Source organism: Muscardinus avellanarius (assembly GCF_963383645.1).
Source record: "Muscardinus avellanarius genome assembly, chromosome: 13".
Classification (NCBI taxonomy): domain Eukaryota; kingdom Metazoa; phylum Chordata; class Mammalia; order Rodentia; family Gliridae; genus Muscardinus; species Muscardinus avellanarius.
The window spans coordinates 39,291,312-39,317,041 of record NC_137799.1 but is presented as its reverse complement, the minus strand read 5'-3'; the positions used below and the strand labels follow the sequence as shown (position 1 = coordinate 39,317,041).

The following is a 25,730-nucleotide window of genomic DNA, read 5'->3' as shown; positions in this document are numbered from 1 at the left end:
TTTCAGAAGAAAGTTAAACTTTTAAAATTACCACTATTTTAAATGCTGACTAAAATTTAATTTATTTTATTTATTTATTTTTTGGTGGTACTGGAGATGGAACCCTTCTACCTACAAGCTACACTCCCAGACCTATTTTTTATATTTTTTAAATTTGGAAACAGGGTCTCTTAAGCCAACGCAGCTGGCTTCGAACCTGTGTAATCCTACTGTCTCCGCCTCCCAAGCGTGGGGATTACAAGCGTGCCCCACCACACCCGGCCTAATATTTTATTTAAATATTGACTAAAATTATGTTAAATTTGTGATCTATTTTGAGAAATGCTGACATTTTAAAAATATTTAGTACTTTCACCAAGAATACTTTTTCAAGCCTTTATATTTTATAGTAAAGTTTTATAATTTTCTTTGTAGCTGGGTGTGGTGGCAAAGAACTCCAAATACTAGTACTTGAGAGTCTGAGACAGGAGGATAAGAGGTTCCAGGTCAGCCTGAGCAAAAGCCAGTGGTGATTCCTCACACTTGGAATCTTAGTACTTGGGAGGGTGAGACAGGAGAACCACAGGTTCATGGCCAGCCTTAGCAACTTAGACCATCCACAACTTAGTGAGTGAAAATAAAATAGAGCTGGGGGTGTAGCACAGAGGTAGAATGCCACTGGGTTCAATTCCTAACACTATTAAAAAATATGGCAACACCCCCACCACCCTCCTTTTTATTCTTTTTTTTTTTTTTTCAGCACTGAGGATGGAACCCAGGGGCATTCTACCTCCAAGCTACACCCCCAGCCCTATTTTTTATTCTTTATTTTGAAACAGAGTCTCACGGAGTTGCAAAGGGCCTAAGTAGCTGAGGCTGTCTGCGAACCGCGTTCCTCCTATCTCAGCCTCCCAAATGCTGGGATTACAAGGGTGCGCCACCATGGCCGGCTTCGATTATTCTTGAAAGTTACTGTACTGAACAAGATATTATCCCAGCAGATGGGAGGCTGAAACAGGAAGTTTGAGGCCAGTCTCAGAAAACTCATGAGGCTCTGTCTCAAAATAAAAATGAAAGGGCTGGGATATAGCTTGGCAGTTCAATGACCCTGGGTTCAATCCCCAGTGCCAAAAAAAAGAAAAATGAACTAGGGGAGCACTTCTCAACCTCCATTGTGGGTCAGAATCGGCTCTTAACAATTATTTTTATGTACTTCTATTGGTGCATTGTAGTCTCACATCATCTTAACAAATACTGATGCCTACTGCTCATCTCCAGAGATTCCCACTGATTGGCTGGGGTAGGATCCAGGTATCTATATTTTCTAAAAGCTTCCAGGTAATACTAATACACAAGCAGAGTTGAAAAACATTCACCTAAAGGAAAACTCAAATCTTTGTCTACAAGTTCACATACAGAAAATTACTAGCTGGAGCCGGACGTGGTGGCGCAAGCTTATAATTCCAGTGCTTGGGAGGCTGAGACAGGAGGATCACACAGGTTCGAAGCCAGCCTCAGCTACTTAGTGAGGCTCTCAGCAACTTAGTGAGACCCTGTTTCCAAATAAAGGATAAAAAATAGGTCTGGGAGTATAGCCCAGAGGTAGAAAGCCTCTGGGTTCCACCCCAGTACCACAAAAAAAAAAAAAAAGAAAAAAAGAAAAGAAAAGAAAAGAAAATTACTAGCTGGGCATGGTGGCACACACCTGTAATCCCAGTACTTTGAAGGCAGAGACAGGAAGATTGTAGGTTCAAGGACAGCTTCAGCAAGTAGTGAGACTCATCAGCCTAGCAAGACCTTGTTTCAAAATAAAAATAAAAATAAAATAGGCGCCGGGCATGGTGGCGCACGCTTGTAATCCCTGCACTAGGGAGGCGGAAGCAGGAGGATCCACACACTCCACTTGCTGTTACCACATACTGACTTTCAGGTTTCCCAGGTGGCAAAAGGCCTCTGATGCCTAAAGGGGTTTCCCCATTGTCAACTCACATCTACTACTATGGAGACTCCGAGAATTTACAGAAATGTTAATAGTTGATAACATAAAGAGACAAACATTATAATAAATCAAAAAGTCAATACTATGGGTAAATGGTTACAAGCATTCTACCTCCAGGCTACAGCCAGGGTGTTGCTAGGTTTCTAAGAGCCTCACTACAATGTTGAGGCTGTCCTCAAACCTGCGATTCTCCTGTCTTAGCCTCCCAAGTACTGGGATCACAGGCATGTGCCACCACACTGGGCTCCAAGTACATATTTTAAAAATCAAGCACTCATATCCAACACACAGTTCAGTGCTGTACTGTGACGTACCTTCATGCTGACTATTGCAACTCGAAGGTTTGTTCCTCCAAGATCGACAGCCAAGGCACTTAGAGTTTCAAGAATATGGTCAATATCTTGAGAGATATTCTCCTTCACAGGAGGAAAGCAGAATTTCTTTTGCAGTGGCTCCTGAAGATCAATAGATTTGAGAAACTTCAAAATCCTTGGGACAGCATTTCCATCTCCATATATCTTTGAACTGCGATAGCAAAATAGATAATTAAATTACATACTTCTCCTATACATTTAAGTGATTTTGTGAAGCATGGCTTAATTAAACCTTATACGTCAAGTAAAAATAGTTTATACTTTTTAAAATAAATAGGGCTTGCCAAGCCTCATGGCACACACTTGTAATTCCAGTACTTGGGTGGCTAAAACAGGTGGATCGCAGGTTCACAGCCAGCTTCAGCTATTTAGTGAACCCTCTGCAAACTTCATGAGACCCTGTTTCAAAGAAAAAGCAGAAAAAATAGGGCTGGGGGTATAGCTCAGAGGCAGAATGCCCCTGGGTTCAATTCCGAGTACCGCCAAAAAAAAAGGTAAAATAAAAAAAGGTGGAGTGCTTGCTTAGCATGTGCAAAGCCCTAGGTTCAATCCTTAGCAGTGCCAAAAAAAAAAAAAAAAAAATCCTGATAAAATAGTATCTTCACAACATACATTTCAAAATATCACGTACATGATAAGTCATGATGCAAAAGATTATCAACTAAAAACCTAGAAAATATAATTATTTAGAATTAAGCAAAATAACATCTGGATGTCTTTAGTAACATAGTAACTGAATACTTGCATTGTTTTTGTTACTTTTTATAAGTTTTATCTTTATTTGTATGTGTGTGATACTGGAGATTGAACTCAGGACATTCTACCTCTAAACTATACCCCCAGCCCTAGTTTTATTTGTATTATCATTATTATCATTGTTATTTTTAGCGGTACTAAGAATGGAACCCAGAGGCATTCTACCCCCAAGCTACACTCCCAGCCCTGTATTTTATTCTTTATTTTTAAACAGGGTCTCACTGAGTTGCAAAGAGCCTCACTAAGTAGCTGAGACTGTCTGCAAACTGTGATCCTCCTATCTCAGCCTCCCAAATGCTGGGATTAAAAGCATGTGCCACCAGCTCCTACATTTTTTTTTTTAAACAGAGTCTCACTAAGTTAAAAAAGACCTCACTAAGTTGTTGAGGCTGGCTGAGACCTGTGATCCTCCTGTCTTGGCCTTCCAAGTATGGAGATTACAGTAATATATCACCACACCCAGTTCATCCCAGTACTTGGGAGGCTGACACAGGAGGATCACAGGTTTGGGATCAGTCTTGGCAACAGAGCAACACCTTCAGCAACTCAGCAAAACCCTATTTCAAAATAAAAAAATTAAATACAGCTGAGGGTCTAACTCAGAGGTAGAATGCCCCTGGGTTCAATCCCTTGTACCAAAAAAAAAAAAAAAAAAAAAGTTTTATTCAGTTGGAAATAGAAAGGAGGGTAGCAAAAATTAGTTAGAATAGCCGGGCGTGGTGGCGCACACTTGTAATCCCCGCACTTGGCAGGCAGAGACAGAAGGATCGCGCAGGTTCGAAGCCAGCCACACGTGGTGGCTTAGGAGACCCTGTTTCCAAATAAAAATGTAAAAGTACGTCTGGGAGTGTAACCCGGATGTAGAAGGGCTTCCAGGAACCCCAGTACCACCAAAAAAAAAAAAAAAAAAAAAAAAAAAAAAGTTAGTTAGAATGCTGAACTATTTTTATAAAGAAAATCAGTTACACTGTTTTCTAATACTTCTAGAAAGTTAAACTAGGCTAAAGAAGTATTTCCTAGCAGTACTATATTAACTATACTTGATACCAGTAAGAAGAAAATCGACATTGACTCCACTGGCAGATTACTGTTGCCATCCCTGTCCTACCAGCAGTTAAGGATCCCTGAGCATTAGAAGGAAAGTTCTGTTAAGATAACTAGACTGCAGCTTTAAAATGGTGCCTGAGGTAGATGCCTTTTTTTTACTTATTTATTTTTGGTGGTACTGGGGTTCCTGGAAACCCTTCTACCTCCGGGCTACACTCCAAGACCTATTTTATATTTTTATTTGGAAACAGGGTCTCTTAAGCCAGCAAGGCTGGCTTCAAACCTGTGTAATCCTCCTGTCTCCGCCTCCCAAGTGCAGGGATTATAAGCGTGTACCACCAAACCTGGCTGTAGATGCCTTTTTAAATGACTGTAAAAAAGAGACTATACTCACCAAGGGTATTGTTTACCAAACTGAAGGTGCAGCGCTTGCAAGATTTTGTCTTGGGTATCAGCATCCCGAACATGAAGGACATTCTCCCCTAAGTAAATGCAGTGACACATGACAATCATTTGGAAGTGAGAATGTCGAACAAATAAAGAAGTTAGCAGCATGTGATATTCTTGAATTAGTCCTGAAACCCAGCAGACTACAAGCACTTTTGGCAAGATTCCCACATATCCGGCACTTATGGGCACCAGAGTCCTTTATTCCCAAAGATAATAATCATGGTTGTGTCTATTGACATAACTAAAGTAGATTAACCTAGCCTCCATGTGCAACTTGCCTAGTCATGCTTGAGCCCATGCTCTCCACCTCCCCTGCCTTCCATCTCCTCATTCAATCAGCTGGTCAGGTAGGACTAACCAGTCTCTCTCCATACATTTCCTGAACAATGTGAGAGAGTGAATGCAGTGAGAACAGCCATGTTTTTCAACAGGCTTGGCTAGGAAGAGTGGAAGAGTAGAGGCAGAAGAAAGTGTGGGGATAGGTTGCTTTGTATTGTTTTTAAGATATGGGAGGCCTAAGCACATTTATTAAATGATGAGGAGGACCGGGCATGGTGATGCTCGCTTGTAATCCCAGTAGTTGGGAGGGTGAGACAGGAGGATGAGACCCTGATCCAAAAATAAAGAACACAAAATAGGACTAGGGATGTAGCTTGGAGGTAGAATGCCCCTGGGGTTCAATCCCCAGTACTACAAAAAATAAAAATAAAATGAATGATGAGGAAGTTAAACACACTGGAAAAGACTGATGACGCAGAGAGCAGCAGGTAGGACTGGGAGGGCAGGTAAAAATGAGCAGTGGACAGGCGGGAGAGATGCCCACACACCCACTAGTGAAGAAGGCGCGAGGGAAAGGAGTCCTGCATGGGCAGGCACACTATGGACTGGAGTGGCAGGAAGTGCACAGCCATGGTGCCTACCCAGCGTTCAGCGCACCTCCCACATCTTACTGAATGCTCAGCATCAATCAGTACCACCTCCTCAAAACTATTTTCTGAGCTTTAATGATATCACACTCTCCAACCATACTGGCAGTTCCTTGAAATTTTTCTTGCTAGTCTTCCCTCACAAGAACTCAATGTTGGAGCTACAAATGGGTCCTAGATTCCATTCTCTGCCCTATCTACACTCCCTGGGTAATTTCCTTGAGTGCTTGGTTTTATTTATTTATTTATTTATTTATTTATTTATTTATTTATTTAGCAGTACTGGGGATTGAACTCAGGGGCATTCTACCTCTGAGCTACACTCCCAGGCCTATTTTTTATTCTTTATTTTGAAACAGGATCTCACTAAGTTGCAAGGAGCCTCACTACTTGCAGAGGCCATTCTTGAACCTGCGATCCTTCCTGTCTCAGCCTTCCAAGTACTGAGATTACAAGCATGTGCCACAATGCCTGGCTGAGTACTTGGTTTTATAATTATTTTATTTTTTTATTTTTTTTTTTGCGGGTCTGGGGATGGAACTCGGGCATTTGACCTCCGAGCTACACCCCCTGCCCTATTTTTTATTCTTTATTTTGAAACCGGGTCTCACTGAGTTGCAGAGGACCTCACTAAGTAGCTGAGGCTGTCCACGAACCGCGATCCTCAGGTCTCAGCCTCCCAAATGCTGGGATTACAAGCGTGCGCCACCACGCCAGGCTAATTATTTTATTTTATATTATTTATTTATTTATTTATTGGTGGTACTGGGGGTGGAACCCAGGGGCTTTCTACCTCCGGGCTATACTCCCAGACCTATTTTATATTTTATTTGGAAACAGGGCCTCACTAAGTTGCTGAGAGCCTCACTAAGTAGCTGAGGCTGGCTTCGAACCTGTGCGATCCTCCTGTCTCAGCCTCCCAAGCGCAGGGATTACAAGTGTGCGCCACCATGCCCAGCTAAGCGAATACTTTGGCTTACAGAAATCTGCCCCTTTTGCCCAAGACCTTACAGCCACACTGGCCCACATGGCTGTTCCCTCAGTGTCTCCCTGACCCTCACAAGGCTGGCTGACTGCCATTCAGATCTCAGCTGAATGCCATCTCCTTTACCCAAGCTAATGCAGCCCATCACATTAACCTTATGTAACAGTCTTCAGGGCACACAAAAATCCTGATATTTTTCTGTTTATCATCTATTTTCCTTCCTGCTAGATGTTAGTCCAGTATACTACCAAATTCCAGTGGCAGGTGCTTATTAAACATTTTAATCAACTTGAAAGAATTTCCATCTCATAGCTTCTATATTCTCTGTGAATTGGGGAGCAAAGCAACATGCTGGGAAAATTAGGGTGGCAATAATAGGTTAGGGTGGCAATTATGAAGAATGGAAGAAGCTCAGCACAGTGACTTTTGCCTATAATCCTATACTTGGGAGGCTGAGACAGGAGGAATGCAGGTTTACAGCCAGTCTCAGCTACTTAGTGAGACCCTGTTTCAAAATAAAATAGGGCTGAGGGTAAAGTTTAGGAGTAGGATGTCCTTGGTTCAATACCCAGTACCACCAAAAAAAAAAAAAAGGAACAAAGAGTGAAGCTGGAACTAGTCTCCTTGTGTCTAGCCCAGTTCTTTTTCCATGAACATATATTTTCCATTAGCTACAGATATGTACTTGCAAGTAGACAGTATTAGAACTTGGAATGTTAATAATAGGATCTAGCTTAGCACATTAACAGTAGACACAGTGATACTTTAGTTATCAGGAAGTACTTACTTAGAATCGCCATACTTTTAAGTACTGACTGAAAGGATTCTATACTAGGCCCAGGAGAGAAAGTACCATTCATACACTGACACATTCCACCAAATTCTCTCTTAAGCAAAGCCATCAAAAATCATAATTAATTTAGAACTACTTAGCTCTAACTGATGTAATATTGGTCATTCACCTCATTTGTTCACTTGTTCACAAAATATATGCCCAGCATTGATACCTGCATATCTTATAAAAACTCACACAAATATAGAAAACCTAGAACCAGGCATGGTGGCACACACTTGTAAATCCAGTACTTGGGAGGCTGAGACAGGAGGATCACAGATTTGCAGCCAGACTCAGCTATTTAGTGAGGCCCTTTGCAACTTAATGAGATCCTGTTTCAAAATAAAGAATAAAAAATAGGGCTGGAGATGTAGCTAGGAGGTGGAATCCTCCTGGATTCAATCCCCAATACCACAAAAAACTAAAAACAAACACAGAAAGCCTGGACAGTTGAGATATAAACAAAGGTAACTACCTGTTTCTCTTCCAATCTGACGTGTTCCCAGGTTGATCACAGGTGTTCCAAAAGCTCCAACCTCCCGCACTCCACAGCTGCTATTCCCAATCATACAACCAGCATGGGCAACTAGCTGTATAAACTGGTCAAATGGAACGTGTTTTACAGCACGAAAATTGGGATGATGTTCGATGCCCTTCTTCCTCATCACTCGAACCATCTCTTTGCTCCCTGTGAAAAGAAAAAGAATCAATTGTTAAGTTGTTCCTGAGGTAAAGAAATCCTTTTCATTGAATTATATGCTTCCCCCTTAAGGAAATCTCCCTAAGAAATCATGCCAGTTATTAGGGAAATAATAGCGTGTGTGTGTGTGTGTGTGTGTGTGTGTGTGTGTGTGTCCAAGTATTGGGATTAAAAGCATGTGCCACCACGCCCAGCACCTTAAAATAACTTAAAGATATCTGAGCAGGAAATAATAGTTGATGCCTGTCCTTGCTTCTCTATTTACCCTCTCCTAGCAAAGGGAAGAAAAGATGCTTATCTGATTATATGGTTAGAAGGCAGGAGAGTGAGGACACCGGCCTAACAGTGGGCAGGAGCCACCTATACAACAGAAGCTGAACATACATCTATGCTCCCCTTTTAACTCTGTGGAAAGCCAGGTACATAGCCTAGAGCATACCAGCCCTCCTCTATAATTACTGTAGGACATGATGCACCAGATATACTACTATTCCAAAAATCAGATCTGGATTTGGTTAAAGACCCATCTTTGGCCTCAGGCCTAAACACATGTACTAATTTGTTCTTCCAGAGAATCCGACATGAGGGAACTGAGCACTAAGCCATATAATAAAGTGATGATTTCATACTTATTATTGTTCCCTGTGTACACCTTATCAAAAACCCCATGGAGCTGGGTGTGGTGGCGCATGCTTGTAATCCCCATGCTTGGGAGGCAGAGACAGGAGGATCGCACAGGTTCGAAGCCAAAAAAAGCATGGAGAAGAGAGGCAAGTGCCACACATGATTTGAATATTCACCTTTAAATCATGGGGTCCTTTACTTTTTTGGTTAAGAGGGGTTCTGGGGATTGAATTCAAAGGCATTCTACATCCAAGTTATATCCCCTGTCTTATTTTTATTTTATTTTGAAACAGGTTCTTGCTAGGTTGATGAGAGTCTCACTACTTGCTGAAGCTGTCTTTGAACCTGCAATCCTCCTGTCTCAACCTCCCAAGTACTGGGATTACAGGTGTGCACCACCATGCTGGGCTCCTTTACTTTTTTTTTTTTTTTTTCAGGTTTGGGGATGGAACCCAGGGGCATCTGACCTCCGAGCTACACCCTGTGCCCTATTTTTTACTCTTTATTTTGAAACAGGGTCTCACTAAGCTGCAGAGGGCCTCACTAAGTAGCTGAGGCTGTCCGCGAACCGCGATCCTCCAGTCTCAGCCTCCCAAATGCTGGGATTACAAGTGTGTGCCACCACACCCGGCTTCCCTTTACTTCTATAAAGAAAAAATACCTCTAATTCTAAAGTAAAAATCATCAGGAAAGTATGTTACAAATACTGAGATATATACTACAAATACTTATATAAAATTCAAAGGATTAGAGAATATTATATTTATATTAAGATGCTATATTTAACTTGTTATACTTATATTAAATATAGTTAATTTGAAGGATTATAAACACACACACGCCGGGCGTGGTGGCGCACGCTTGTAATCCCCGCACTTGGGAGGCGGAGACAGGAGGATGGCGCAGGTTCGTAGCCAGCCGCACTGGCTTAAGAGACCCTGTTTCCAAAAATAAAAAATAGGTCTGGGAGTGTAGCCCGGAGGTAGAAGGGCTTCCAGGAACCCCAGTACCACCAAAAAATAAATAAATAAATAAAAAATAAAATAAATAAACACACACACACAGGTCTTTTGTGTGTGTGTGTGTGTGTGTGTGTGGTATTGGGGATTGAACTCATGGTATTCTACCTCTGAGCTACATCCTCAGTCCCATTTGTTTGTTTGTTTGTTTGTTTGTGGTACTGGGGTTCCTGGAAGCCCTTCTACCTCCAGGCTACACTCCCAGACCTATTTTATATTTTTTAATTTGGAAACAGGGTCTCTTAAGCCAGCGAGGCTGGCTCTGAACCAGCGCTATCCTCCTGTCTCTGCCTCCCAAGCACGGGGATTACAAGCGTGCGCCACCACGCCCGGCTTATTTTTTTATTTTAAAACAAGGTCTCATTAAAAGTTGCTGAGGCTAGCTCTGAACCTGTCATCCTCCTATCTTAGCCTTCCAAATACTGGGAGTATAGGCATGCACTGTCATGCCTGGCAAGTTTTCTGAAATACTTTTACATTAACTGAACAAAATCTGGACTTGGCATTCTTAATTTTATTTTTCATCTAACACCTTATTTTGTTTTTGTTTTTTACTGGTACTGGAGATTGAATCTGGGGCCTTGAATTGTTAAATGGGCGCTCTACCACTGAGATACATCCCCTAATAGAAAAGATTATTCAAGGGAAACTGAGGGAGGGGTTTTGGAGTAAGAAATTACTAAGAGCTTAGCAATGAGTAGTGTCAGCTAGCAAGAATCAGTACTTGAAACTTCCCGAGTGTCAGGCCCTGCTCTGATGTATCTCATATATATCTCCTATTCCCACTAACTTGCCTAGTGTCTCACTAGCACAGTACCATCCACCAGTAGATGGATTAGCCAGGGCAGGCTTGAGGATCAACTAGTTGGGGACTCCAGTTCCAAACGCTAAAGCTCAAGATTTCTTTAAGTACATAAGTAAGAAAGAAAACAAGAAGTAATAATAATGGCCACTTTATTATAAGTAGTAGAATCATACTTTCCTAGACTTCTAAGTTTTATGTCTCATGACTCTTGAAGTTTCCTGATGAGAACTAGAGGAGAGAGACTAAACATGAGAGTAAAATGGAGATCAGAGAGATATTTCTTTAGCATTTATTTCTTATTATACTTCTACTAGACCCTTTTTTTTTTTTTTTGTGTGTGTGTGTGTGTGTGTGTGTGTGTGTGTGTGTGGTACTGGGGGTGGAACCCAGAGGCTTTCTACTTCCAGGCTATACTCCCAGACCTATTTTATACTTTACTTGGAAACAGGGTCTAAGTTGCTGAGAGCCTCACTAAGTAGCTGAGGCTGGCTTCGAACCTGGCGATCCTCCTGTCTCAGCCTCCCAAGCGCGGGGATTACAAGCCACACCCGGCTCTACTAGACAATTTAACAAATCACAATTCTTTGATCTATGGTAAATAGGTAACTTTTTGAAAATTGGAATATATTTCAGAATAGAGATGGGTAAGATAGGATGGCAGTTAAGAGAAGAGGTAATAGAAAGATGAAATTTGAAAAGTTAGGTGGCATGATTTCATTTTCAAGTTCATTACCTGCATCAATATTTGGAAATAGAACTAGGGTCCGCTTGTTAAATGAGATGAGTGCATCCAATGTCAACTCAAACATTTTTATGGAATGCTTAATGTCTGTGGTCACAGGATGCTGTAGTGCAACAATATAATCTTTACATTTTACATCATCACCTGTTTAAAGAAAATCAAACCACAATGCTCCATTAGTTAAGAATCTTAAAAGAAGCAAACTGTATAAGCAAGCCTCCAACTAGCTTTTAAAAACCCCTTCTAAGCAGAGCATCCAACTTAGGATCAAATGATAAGAACTTAATAGCAACAAATTCAAGGAATCAGAAACCCTAACCTTTTAAAATTCATGCTACTACAAACATAAAATAGATCCTTAAATAGCAGGAACTAGAAATTCTTTGTTTGAAATTCAAATATTCCAAAGTACTAAAAAACATTCTCAGTTCCTAGCTAATGCTTTTAATGAATTAGCATTAATAATAAAGTTATCATTAACTATATTTCACCTAATGCATAAATGCTTCCCGATACCATCACATACCAGATTCACCAAGTGCTTCTAACTCTACTGAAGAGATTAGAAAGGCATCATTCATTGTTAGGCTACGATACCAGACATTACTCAGCAAATACTTAAAATGTAAATGGGTTTAGACAGCGCCATGCCAAACAACACAAGACATTTATCACAGTGCCTATAATTATCAAGTAAAACTAAATACAAGCTTTTCTTTTCTTTTTTCTTTTTGTGGGTCTGGAGATGGAACCCAGAGGCATTTAACCTCTGAGCTACACCCCCTGCCCTATTTTTTATTCTTTATTTTGAAACAGGGTCTCACTAAGTTGCAGAGGGCCTCACTAAGTAGCTGAGGCTGTCCGCGAACTGCAATCCTCTGGTCTCAGCCTCCCAAATACTGGGATTACAAGCATGCGCCACCACGCCCAGCTTGGCATTTTACTTCTGAATTACATCCCCAGCCCTATTTTTTTATCTTTTATTTCAAAATAGGATCTCACTAAGTTACAGAGGGCCTAAATAGCTGAGGCTGTCCAGGAACCTGTGATCCTCCTGTTACAGGCTCCCAAATACTGGGATTACAAGTGTGTACCACCACGCCCAGCTTCCACTCACTTATTTTTAATGAAAGAATATCTTTCTCTGTGGTGCTAATTTTGCTTATCAGTTTTATGAACATACAATTTATCATTGATTTCCAAATCCATCCAGCAGCAGTTATTTTTTATGATTTAATTGTAACAGAAGATTTTTACTAGATTCAAATCTTAGATAGTATCTGATGTACAATATCCTATTTCACCGTAAAGAATATGGAAATACTACAGATCTGATGCCAGGTATAAGTTTGTCCTATAGTGTGTGTTTCCACAATGTGAATTAGCACATCTGTAACTAGCAAATAGAGGGATGATGTCAGCCTTTAATGTAGCAGTTGAGCTATTCATACATGATTCTTCACAGCAGAATGCAAAGAAAAGTAACAAACACAAGCAAGAAGATATGGAGAAGTACAGTCATGTCAGAGGGCCTCTCGCCCCACAATCTTCATCTTGGTTCTCTCTGCCCATGTATTCTATCTTGAAAACACACAGAGAACAAGTCTCTCTGATTTTGGGCCTTGGGGGGCAATTTTTCTAATATTATGGCACACCTATACTCCCATGCAGGATCCTTTTATACAACTTATACAATTTTCTGCCAAGGAATAAGATTAAAAGGAAGAAAAATGCCAGCAATTTATTTACCCAAAAAAGCTTTCCTCTTTCTTTCTCCCTCTCCCTTTCTTTCTCCCTCTCCCTCTCCCTCTTTCTCTCTGTCTCTATCTCATTTATTGATTGATGGACTGATCTCTGTGAGGCTAGAGATTGAACCCAGTGGCATTCTAACTCTAAGCTACACCCCCAGCCCTTATTTTATTCTTTGTTTGGAAACAGGTTCTCCCTAAATTGATAAGTGCCTCACTAAATTGCAGAGGCTAGCTTTGAACCTGCGATCTTCCGATTTCAGCCTCCCAAGTACTAGGATTACAAGTGTGCGCCATGCCCAGCTCCCAGTCCTTTTTTATTTTTATTCTAAGACAGTGTCTTACTAAATTGCCCAAGCTAACCTCCAACATAAGATCCTCCTGCTTTATCCTTCCCAGTAGCTGGGATTACAGGCATGTGCCACTGTACCTGACATCTACTCCTTATTTATCTTCTACTTTAAGTGTAAGAAATATTTGCAGTGCACAGAAAATACCATACAATGCAGATACACTAAGACTGCACTTTGTGTCTTAAGGTTCTATACAGAACCATTTAAGCAAATTGTTTATGAAAGGTTGACAAAAGAGAAGAAACTAATTGTCTTTTAAAAACTGGTGAGGGCAGCACCAGGCTCCGGAGAGGAAGGGAACTCATAACGGAGCTCAGAAACCAGAGAGGAGATACGCCGGCCTCACACCCGAGAACACGGCAGCAGCGCCTTACTGCTAGCAGCAGCGGCGAGTTCACCAGACGGCACCAGACCAACACACTCAACAACCCACCAAGCTCCATAGAGGAGCGGTGGACAGCAAGCCGAGGTGAGCCACTACGGAACAGCCGGGCGGGATTCCGCAGATTTCTCGGCGCAGGGAGCATCTAAAGCTCCCAGGTGCTGGGCTCAGCGCACCCTGCAGGGACTCAGAGCAGAGCTCAAAAACAGAAAAGAAATACGCCAGCCTCACGGCTGAGGGCGCAGCAGCGGCGCCATATTGCTACCGGCGGCAGCAGCAGTGAATTCACCGAGTCCACGACATCTCCATCTGCGCACTCAACAGTGAGTCAAATTGGGGCCCCTAGAGGAGAAATCCCAGTACTGTACTCCCAGTGACTTGACCCAGTGGGGGAGTGGTGGTGGCAGAGATATTACACCATAGGAGAACGCCCAACCTGGCACCCCCCATGGTCTAAAGCAGCCTCGATTGACTTCCAGGGTCTGAGACTCTGCAATACAACCCAGTAAAGGAGTAGTGGGAACTGAGATACCATAGACTCGAGATCCACAGCACCTTAAGTGAAGTCGTAGTGACCCAGGGAAGAACCCAGAGAAGGCACAAACTTTCAAAATCATGGGAAAGAGGAATAACAATGGAGCAATGAATGCCCACAACCCCACAACATCAGAACCTGATAAAACAGAAATTCAGAGATTTATAGAAGATCAAATCAAGAAAGTAACTGTAGAAATAATAGAAGTGTTTCGAAAAGAATTCAGAGAGAGAGACAGAGATAAAGGATGCAATTAATGAAGTAAAGGCCTCAATTCAAAGTACAAACAACCGATTAGACCACATGGAGAATAGAATCTCGCTCCTAGAAGATGATCATTCAAAAAATGAACGCATAGTTTCTAATTTAGAAAAAAAAACCCGACAGCAGGAATCTGACATTGAAGAAATATGGGCCCATTTTAAGAGAGCTAACCTAAGAATAATTGGAATAGAGGAGAGAAAAGAAGGTGAAACCAAAGGGATTAACAATCTTTTCAGGGAAATAATAGCAGAAAATTTTCCAAACATAGAGCAAGAGGTCGATACACAGGTCCAGGAAACGTATAGAACTCCTGTTAGAGAGGATCAGAGAAGAAGATCCCCACGCCACATAATTGTCAAAATGACCAATGTGGAAGCCAAGCAGAGAATCTTAAAGGCAACAAAAACAAAGGGCCAAGTGACATTCAGAGGCAAACCAATTAGAATCACTCCAGACTTCCCAAACCAAGTCATGAGAGCCAGAAGGGCTTGGAGTAACATATTCCAAACTCTGAAAGAAAACAACTTCCAGCCAAAAATTTCCTACCCAGCAAAACTTTCTATCAAATTAGATGGGGAAATAAGAAGCTTCCACGACAAACAGAAACTGAAGGAATTTATGTCTTCAAAACCAGCGCTAGAGAAAATACTCAAAGAGATTAACTACAAAGAAGAAATAGGTAATACACACCAGAACCAGAGAAACAAGATTTTCCATCCAACAGACAACTAAGATTGGTTATCTGTGGAGATTCATTATTTATGTTAGTCTTTTACCTATCTCTAAATTGTATTGTTTGCTTTTATTGTTGCTAATTTTTAGGATTTCTAGTTGGAATATTAATATACCTTCAGATATAACATTTGGAAATATTTTAACTCTGTTTACATTGTCTTTGGATATACAATTTTTTTTTTAGGGTGTTTATTTACCCTTTTCTTGCCTGTGCCATTTAAATCATATCCAAGAAATCACTGCCAATTTCAATGTTGTGAGGTTTTATGACCCAGATTTTCTTCTAAAAGTTTATAGTATTAAGATTTATACTTAGGTCTTTTATCTATTTTGAGTTAATATTTGTATATGTGTTAGGTAAGGGTCCAATTTTATTCTTTTTCATGTAATTATTATTTTTCAACAATATTTAGTTAAAAGATTAGTATTTCCTCCACCAAATGTTCGTGGAAACCTTGTCAAAAATAACTTGACAATATATGGAAGAATTTATCTCTAGGCTTTTATTTAACTCCAATGGTTTATATATCTGCCTCTAGAACAGTTCTACACTGTTTCAATTATTGTAGCTTTATATGGTTTGAAATCAGAAAATATAGATTTTCTAGCTTTGTTCTTCTTCGAAAAAAAAATGATGTTATTTGAGAAAGGTGAAATATATAACAATGTGTATATTCGTGTAGATATTTTTTAAATTTCACATATGCATGTGTTTGTAAGCAAGTCAAATTTCTGCATGGTATATTATATAACAAGCAGAATAATGGTAACTATGGAATCTGATATTATTGCATCATTTTCTGGGGTAGGAGATTACATGATCTTTATACTGCTTATGGTTTTTGTCATGCATATATATGTTCTTTTAATTATTAGAAAACTAAGAAGGAATTTAAAACAAAAGAATGTAATGCCTAAAAAAATAAAATAAAATAAAAAATAAAAGCTGGTGAGAAGAAAACACAAGACAATGAGTCAGAACTATTCCTAGCAATGCTGCTTTTCATTTCAATTTTTCTTTTTTTTTTTTTTTGCAATACTGGGACTGGAACTCAGGGCATTCTACCTCCAAGCTGCTATACCCCCAGTCTTATTTTGTATTCTTCATTTTGAAACAGGGTTTCACTGAATTGCAAAGGGCCTCACTAAGTAGCTAAGGCTGTCCATGAAACGTGATCCTCCTGTCTCAGTCTCCCAAATGCTGGGATTACAAGCATGTACCACCACGCTCAGCTTCATTTTAAGCTTTTCATAACATAAGGATTTCCAGAAAAGATAGTCAGCAAACAGTATGATCAGAATAGAATACAAGATTTGCGGGCAGCCTCAGCTACTTAGTGAGGCCTTTTGTAACTCAGTGAAACCCTGTTTCAAAATAAAGAATAGAAAAAAAATAAGGCTGAGGGTGTGGATCAGAGGTAGAATGCCTCTGGGTTCCATCTCCAGCATGGCAAAAAAAAAAAAAAAAAAAAAAAAAAAAAAAAAAAGAATAGAGTAAAAGAGTGTTTACTTAGAAGCATATGAAAAGTACAGATTGAAATTGAAAAACAGTTTGTTCCAGCATCATTATCTACACAGGTTCCTTGTTGACTATAATTTTTTTTTTTTTTTTTTTTTTTTGCAGTACTGGGGATGAAACCCAGGAATATTCTACCTCTGAACTACACCCCCAGCCAAAATTTTTATTCTTTATTTTGAAACAGTCTCTCTAAGTTGTGGAGGGTCTTACTAAGTAGCTGAGGCTGTCCACAAACCTCGATCTTGTCTCACCCTCCCATGTACTGGGATCACAGGTGTGCACCACCACGCCTGGCTCCTTGGTGACTATAAATTTGTAAAGAATTAACTTATCTAGTGGGAAAGTCTAATTACTTTCCTGTTCCAATGTGATCTAGATTAAAACATACCCAATTTATTTGATTAAAAATCACCAGATCACATTAAGATATATGACAAGCACCAATAAGAAAAATTTTTAAAAATCGCCAGATCAATTTTTAATTCATTAATTTCATTACTCGAGAGATTAACATTTTAGAAAAGGAAGATCCTGGGAGGCTGAGACAGGAGGATCGAGGTTGGCCGACAGCCTCAGCTACTTAGTGAGGCCCTTTGCAACTCAGTGAGACTGTGTTTCCAAATAAAAAATAAAAAATAGGGCTGGGGGTGTAGCTAGGAGGTAGAATGCCTCTGGGGTTCCATCTCCAGTATTACAAAAATCATTTTTTTGGATGATATAACTATGATTTACTTTTTAATGATAATTATCAAAATCCTTGCTAACTGCTTTCAACATTCATCTTATCTTCTGAGTATTCCTACAATATTATTAGAAAAGCATTAAAAGTCAGGTGTGGTGGTGAACACCTGTAATTCAAGTACTTGGGAGGCTGAGACAGAAAGATTGCAGGTTTAAGACCAACCTCAGGCAGGTATGGTGGCACATGCTTATAATCCCAGCATTTAGGAGGCTGAGAGAGGAGGATCGCAGTTTGAGGCTCTTTGCAACTCAATCAGACCTTGTTTCAAAAATAAAAAGACTAAAAATATAGGGCTGGGTGTAGCTCAGCTTTACAGTGCACCTAGGTTCTATCCGTAGTACTGCAAAAAAAAAAAAAAACCATAATCCACAGGCATATAATTAATGAGTATACATTATATACATTATATATTATATAAAAATATACATTCCATTGTTATAGCTTTTATAAAAATGGCATTATACATATTATACATAGTTTTATAGCATTGGGGGGGGGGTTCTGCGGTACTGGGGATTGAACTCAGGGGCATTCTACCACCAAGCTACACCCACAGCCCTATTTTTTATTCTTTTACTTGAAACAGGGTCTCACCAAGTTGCAGAGGGCCTCACAAGTAGCTCAGGCTGGCCAAGAACCTGTGATCCTCCTGTCTCAGTTTCCCAAGTACTGGGATTACAACCATGTGCCACCACACCCAGCTGTGGCATGTTTTATTCACCTTTTTGATATAGTGGGAACTTTCCTTTTAACACTCACCCCCACATTATATTTAATGGAAAAGCATTTCACTGTGTAAATATACCACAGATTTTTTTTAAAAGATTAATCCAGAAAACTCACAGTACATTAAGGTGAGTCTAAGAGGTAAAATCCTATCATGAAGCAAGATATAGGAACTAAAACCTTAGCTTTCTACTGTTCATGGAATATTCTATCCATGAGTTTCCAGAAGAACTGAAATATACCCAACATTTTCTAACAAAGCAGCCATTAGCCTGAATAAAGTCTGATATACATACCTAGCCACATCCGAATGATGCTCATGTAGTCTTTGTTCTTGGCTGAGAGAAGCTTGTCATAGGAAGGGCAGCCTGCTAGAAGGATACGATCATGGTCCTCGCACATGGATATCAGGTGCTGTTCTGCACTTCGGGTACAGCACACATGATAGTGAGCCAGTTTCGTTATAGCATGTCTGATGGAGTCATCAATAGTCCCACTCACTTCCCCTCCTTCAATGTGAAGGATTCGAATATTCATCAAGGCAGCAGATGTAGCCAGAGCCAGGGCATCAAACCTGTCTCCATGAACAATCATGATATCAGGCTTCAGGCGATTAAGGACATCTGGTAGCTTCACGAGGGCCAGGCCTACTGACTCCACCATAGCTGCTTCATCTTCCCCCCTAACAATTGTGTGTAGTCTGGTGTTAATGTCAAAATCATCTTGTTCAATCATACGGTAAGTGTTCCTAAAGCAAGAGAAAAATGAATGTGAGGGCATGTTCATAACATATAAGAAAAGAAATCTAACTCAAACCCTGAAGAAACAAGTTCAAATTATTTTTTTTGCAGGTCTGGAGATGAAACCCAGGGGCATTCGGCCTCCGAGCTACACTCCCGCCCTATTTTTTATTCTTTATTTTGAAACAGGGTCTCATTAAGTTTCTGAGGGCCTAAGTAGCTGAGGCTAGCCACAAACCTGCAATCCTTCTATCTCAGCCTCCCGCCTCCCAAGTACTGGGATTACAGGCGTGCGCCACCACGTCCAGCTTATTTTGTGCTTTTAACTCTTAATGCCTTTTTATTAAGCATAAGGAGGCTCCCAGCATTAGGGAGGCATGGACAGCCTTAGCTACTTAGTAAGGCTCTCTGCAACTTAGTGAAACCCTGTTTCAAAATAAAGAATAAAAAATAGAACTGGGGATATAGCTCGGAGGCCAAATACCCCTGGGTTCCATCCCCAGACCCACAAAAAAAAAAAAAAAAAAAAAAAAACCTCTTAATGCCTCAATGTTTCATGACTAAATTTTAAAAGAAATGAACCTACCAGGCATGATGGCGCATGCTTGTAATCTCCGCACTTGGGAGGCCGAGACAGTAGGATGGCGCAGGTTCAAAGCCAGCCATGCTGGCTTAAGAGACCCTGTTTCCAAAAATAAAAAAGTATAAAATAGGTCTGATGTCTGATAGTATAGCCCAGAGGTAGAAGGGGTTCCAGAACCCCTGGGATTACAGGTATATGCAACCACACCCGGCTTCTTTTCATACATCTTTTTGGAGTAATTGAGGTTTTTGTTAAATTTTTTTGTGTGTATGTGGTACTGGAGATGGAACCTGGGGCATCCTACCTCTGAGCTACACGCCCAACCCTATTTTTTATTCTTTATTTTGAAACGGGGTCACTGAGTTGCAAAGCACCTAAGTAGCTGAGGCTGTCCGCAAACCATGATCCTCCTGCCTCCGCCTCCCAAATGCTGGGATGACACAGTTGTGCCACCATGCCCAGCTGTTTCTTGTTTATTTGTTTTGTTTTTGTGGTACTGGGGATGGAACCAGGGGCCTCCTCCGGGCTACACCCCCAGACCTGTTTTATTTGGAAAAAGGGTCTCGCTAAGCTGCTGAGAACCTCACTAAGCTGCTGAGGGTGGCTTCAAGCCTGCGTGACCCTCCTGACTCAGCCTCCCAAGTACTAGGATTACAAGCGTGCGCCACCACGCCCAGCTTTTTGTTTTGTTTTGTTTGTTTGTTTGTTTTGTTTTTGAGACAGGGTCTCGCTATGTTGCCCAGACTGGCCTCTTCTCCCTAATTACTGGAATCACAGTCATGTATAACCGTGTCTCTCCAGAGATCACAGTCGCGTATGACCGTGTCTCTCCAGAGATCACAGTCGCGGATGACCGTGTCTCTCCAGAGATCACAGTCGCGTATGACCGTGTCTCTCCAGAGATCACAGTCGCGTATGACCGTGTCTCTCCATAGATCACAGTCATGTATGACCGTGTCTCTCCATAGATCTCAGTCGCGTATGACCGTGTCTCTCCATAGATCACAGTCGTGTATGACTGTGTCTCTCCATAGATCTCAGTCGTGTATGACCGTGTCTCTCCATAGATCACAGTCGCGTATGACCGTGTCTCTCCATAGATCATCTCCTAGTAATCCATCTAAACCCCTCAATTGGACTTTGATCTATAATCTACGTATTATTTTTATTGTTTAGAGAAATGAACACTTACCAGTTTACTCTGAATTACCATCTCATCACTTTATGTATATGAAGATCCTACAATAGTGAACATCCCTTCCTATCCTTTGTGCTATTGTTGGAACACACTTTCACTTTACCTACGTAATAAAATTCTCAATACAAATGTTCTGATTTTTGCATAGTTTTGCAATAAATTAGAAATTTGAGAGACTAAAACAGGTATTCTTTCAGATTTACCCATATATGCACCATTTCTAGTCACTCTTTGTTTTTTGTGTGTGTGGTACTGGGGATTGAACCCAGAGGCTTTCTACTTCTAAGCTGCACCCCAGCCCTATTTTATTTTTATTTTGAAACAAGGGCTTGCTGGTTGATGAGAGTCTCACTACTTGTTGAGGCTGTCCTTAAACCTGCAATCTTCCAGTCTCAGCCTCCCAAGTACTAGGATTATAGGCCTGTACCACCACACCCAGCTTTCAGTAGCTCTTTCTTACAAATCTAAGTTTATAATGGATATCATCTTTCTTCAGTCTTCACTTATCTTAGCATTTTTTTTATAGTGCATACTTCTTGGTGATAATTTGTTCAGCTTTTATCTGAAAATATCCTAAATTCATTTTATTTTTAAATGATATTTTCATTGACAAAATTTCTGTCATCTTCTAGTCTCCACCGTTTCAGATAAAGAATCAGTTGTCATCATACCACTGTTCCCCTAGAGGAAGGTCATTTTTCTCTTGCTATTTTCAAGATTTTCTTACTTTTCAAAAATGTCACTATGCTGTGCCTAGATATCATTTTCTTTGTATTCCTTAGAGGATTTGTTTTTTCTTTTAGGATTTTTTCCCTCTTAGACCTGTATATTAATTTTTTAAATCAACTTTGGGAAGCTCTGGCTACTTTTTCTTCTAAGATTTTTTGGCCCCACTACCCCCTTCATTTTTTGTGCTACCGAGGACTGAATCCAGTGTTTCATGTGTGCCAGACAAGCACTCTACCACTCATCTACATCCCTGGTCCTTTTTTTGAGACAGGGTATCCTTAAATTGTCTAGGATGACGTTGAATTTGTGATTATCCTGCCTCAGCCTCTCAAGTAGTTGAAATTACAGGTATGCGCTACCATGCCTAGATCTACCAGTTTACAGCCAGACCCAACAATTTAGAGAGGCCCTCCACAACTTAGTGGAACCCTTTCAAAATTTAAAAATATATATAGTTGGAAATGTAGTTCAGAAGCAGAATGATCCAGGGTTCAATTCTCAGCATTACCAAAATTATTATTACTTTTTTTTTTTTTGGTGGTACTAGGGGTAGAACCCAGAGGGGCTTTCTACCTCCGGACTATACTCCCAGATCTATTTTATATTTTATTTGGAAATAGAGTCCCACTAAGTTGCTGACAGTCTCACTAAAGTAGTTGAGGCTGGCTTTGAACCTGTGCGATCCTCCTGTCTCAGCCGAGCGCCACCACACCTGGCAGATTAATTATTTTTTAAAATGCTGGTTTAAAAAGAAATCCAAGCTGGGCGTGGTGGCACACGCTTGTAATCCCCACACTTGGGAGGCTGAGACAGGAGGATCACACAGGTTCGAAGCCAGCCTCAGTTACTTAGTGAGGCTCTCAGCATCTCAGTGAGACCCTGTTTCCAAATAAAATATAAAAAAGGTCTGGGAGTATAGCCCGGAGGTAGAAAGCCTCTGGGTTCCACCCCCAGTACCACCAAAAAATAAATAATTAATTAATTTAATTTAATTAAAATAAAAAGAAATCCAAGGTAGCCAGGCATGGTGGTGCAGCTTGTAATCCCAGAGCTTGGGAGGCTGAGACAGGAGGATCACACAGGTTCAAAGCCAGTCTCAGCTACTTAGTGAGACTCCCAGCAACTTAGTGAGACCGTTTCCAAATAAAGTGTAAAATAGGTCTGGGAGTATAGCCCGGAGGTAGAAAAGCCCCTGGGTTCCACCCCCAGTACCACACACACACACACACACACACACACACACAAAAGAAATCCAAGTACAGATGCTTCTTAACTTAGAATGGGTTAAGTCCCAATAACCTCATTGTACATGGAAAATATTGCACACAATGAAAATGCATTTACTATACCTAACCTACCACATATCACAGCTTAGAAACACAATATAGTATATAATTGTTTAGTCTTCTTTTTTTTTTTTTTGCAGTACTGGGGATGGAACCCAGGGGCATTCTAACTTTTGAGCTATACCTCAGCCCTGTATTTTTATTTTTATTCTTTATTTTGAAACAGGTTCTCAATGAGTTACAAAGGGCCTCACTAACCTGAGGCTGTCCTCAAACCTCAATCCTCCTGTCTCACCCTCCAAATACTGGGATTACAAGCAGGTGCCACCACGCTCGGCTTAATCTCATGGCTAACTGGGAACTGGAACTTCCTCTTGCTGCCCGGATACCCAAAAGATTATTATATTACATATTCCTATCCTAGGAAAAGACCAAAATTCAAAACTAAAGTATAATTTCTACTGATGTCTATTGCTTCAAACTCAACCCATAAAGTTGAAAAACTGTAAGTCAAACCATTATACATCTGGGACTGTCTATAGTTAAAATAGAAGACACCTTATTTCTCCTGTTTTAATGTCTGTCTGTGTGAGTGTGTGTGTGTGTGTGTGTGTGTGTGTGTGTGTGTGTTACTAGGGATTGAGTCCAGGGGTATTTTACCTCTGAGCTATACTCCTAGCATTTATTTACTTATTTATTTATATTTTTTGCAGTACTGAGGAGGGAACCCAGGGGCATTCTACTTCTGAGCTACACCCCCAGCCCTATTTTTTCCCTTTATTTTGAAACAGGGTCTCACTGAGTTGCAAAGGGCCTCACTAAGCAATAGCTGAGGCTGTTCGTGAACCGCGATCCTCCTGTCTCAGCCTCCCAAATGCTGGGATTACAAGCCACCACACCCGGCTTTTTTTTTTTTTTTTTTTTTTTTTTTTTTTTTTTTGAAACAAGGTCTCATAAATTGCTGAATCTTACTACACTGCTGAGGCTGTCCTCGAATCTGCCATTCTCCCATCTCAAGTACTGGGATTACAGGTGTGCATCACCACACCTGGATTTAATGTCTTTTTAAAAGAAAGAATATCAAGCCAGGCATGGTGGTGCAAGCTTGTAATCCCAGCATTTGGGAGGCTGAGACAAGAGGATTACAATTGGCGGACAGCCTCAGTTATATAGTGAGGCCCTCTGAAACTCAGTGAGACCCTGTTTCAAAATAAAGAATACAAAATTGGGCAGGGGGTGTAGCTCGGAGGTCGAATGCCTCTAGGTTCCATACCCAGACCCACAAAAAAATAAAAAATAAAAATAAATAAGCCAGGTACAGTGGTATCCATAAATCTCTCCTCTACTCTTTAAGTGTTTTCTAAGAGAAAACTCCAAGATTGGTTTGTTTTGCCATTTTTGCCTTGTTTTTAAATAGTCAAAAAGAACAATTTTTCTTTAACACAAGCTACTTTTATGTACATACATTTTATCATCTTTTGAGACTACATGAACATTTCATATCACAAGAGTGCACTAAATGCCACTTTACAGCAAAATGAATACTCAGTTTTGGTTTATATATTCTGCTCCCTCAAAATATACCTAACCTTCATTTTGAAAATATATCCTGTAATCATTACAAATCTAATGTCACAAATGAATATCAATAGTCACAGTAATATAACATTTTACTTTACCTCAAAGATCAACTCAATTTCTAAAATCTTGTGTCATATATAGTATTTCACACTGTTGACCTATCAGTGACCTATCAGTGACCTATCAGTGACCTATCAGTTTTGAAGAACTGCCATTAGAACTCACAAAACAGGCTAGAGATATACCTCAGTAATAGTGTGTGCTTTAGCATGTGTGAGGCCCTGGGTTCAATCCCCAGCACCCCCCCAAAAAACCTTACCAAACAGATTACATGCAATTGTTATTAAGAGTCACACAATATATATTTACAAGTAGCATTTCTCCTGAATATAACAAACAGTAATAACATTTTATAATGATCATTTATCATGTATCTACTATTGTTTGTTTGTTTATTTATTTATTTTTGGTGGTGCTGGGGTTCCTGGAAACCCTTCTGCCTCCGGGGTACATTCCCAGACCTATTTTTTTATATTTTTATTTGGAAACAGGGTCTCTTAAGCCAGTGCAGCTGGCTCCGAACCTATGCGATCCTCTTGTCTCTGCCTCCCAAGTGCGGGGATTACAAGCGTGCGCCACCACGCCCAGCCAAGTATCTACTATTGTAATGGTGCTTTAAATCACCATCTCTATTGCTCACAATATCTTACAGCAGAGGTTTTCACTCTTTTATAATTGAAGAAACTGAGGCTCAGAGATGGGAAGCAATTTTCAAAGGTCCCATAGAAACAGAGCAGTAGAACTAGGATTTGAAGCTCAGTCCACATAGCTACAAAATTAAAGCTCTCTCCAATATACTTTCACAACGAAGAATAAGAAAACACTTTCAACTTACCCATAGTCATCTATCAGGTGAGAGCCAAGTACCACCACGTCAAGTTCAAAGAACTCGGGTTCTGTTTTAATGCCAAACATAATTGGGGCAAGTTTAGAATAATCAGCACGGTTGCAAGTAGCAACACAAACTCGAAGCTTTCGGTTATTCCCATTCTTCTCCATGATTTGCTTTCTTCGTTTTGAGAGTTTCTTAAAATACAATTCCTGAAGTTACAAAAACAAAAATAGTGTTTGTAATCAGAATAAATCCTAGATGTAAAAATAAAAAATATCAGTTGTAAATCCTACCATTTTGAAAAGGAGGACTGGGGATTGAACCCAGTGGCATTCTACCTCTAACCTATACCCCCAGCTCTATTTTATTTTATTATTTTTTGAAACAGGGTCTCAATAGGCTACTGAGCAACTCGCTACTTGCTAAGGCTGTCCTCAAACCTTTGATCCTCCTGACTCAGCAGTCCAAGTACTAGG

General features: G+C 40.4%; 1 protein-coding gene across 1 annotated transcript in view; it reads right to left on the bottom strand.

The window, feature by feature from the left end:
* GNE (glucosamine (UDP-N-acetyl)-2-epimerase/N-acetylmannosamine kinase) overlaps positions 1-25,457 on the bottom strand; it is a gene marked incomplete at its 3' end in the record, with an annotated part of 36,356 nt that extends 10,899 nt beyond the window's left edge. The window contains exons 1-6 of the mRNA XM_080708655.1: positions 25,258-25,457; positions 18,542-18,993; positions 11,233-11,385; positions 7,827-8,039; positions 4,550-4,637; positions 2,293-2,503 (exon numbers count right to left, since the gene is read on the bottom strand). Of these exons, the coding sequence (XP_080564781.1) occupies positions 2,293-2,503; positions 4,550-4,637; positions 7,827-8,039; positions 11,233-11,385; positions 18,542-18,993; positions 25,258-25,421 (1,281 nt within the window). The 5' untranslated portion in view covers positions 25,422-25,457. The remainder of the gene's footprint in view (positions 1-2,292; positions 2,504-4,549; positions 4,638-7,826; positions 8,040-11,232; positions 11,386-18,541; positions 18,994-25,257) is intronic.
* Between the last annotated feature and the right edge of the window lie 273 nt (positions 25,458-25,730).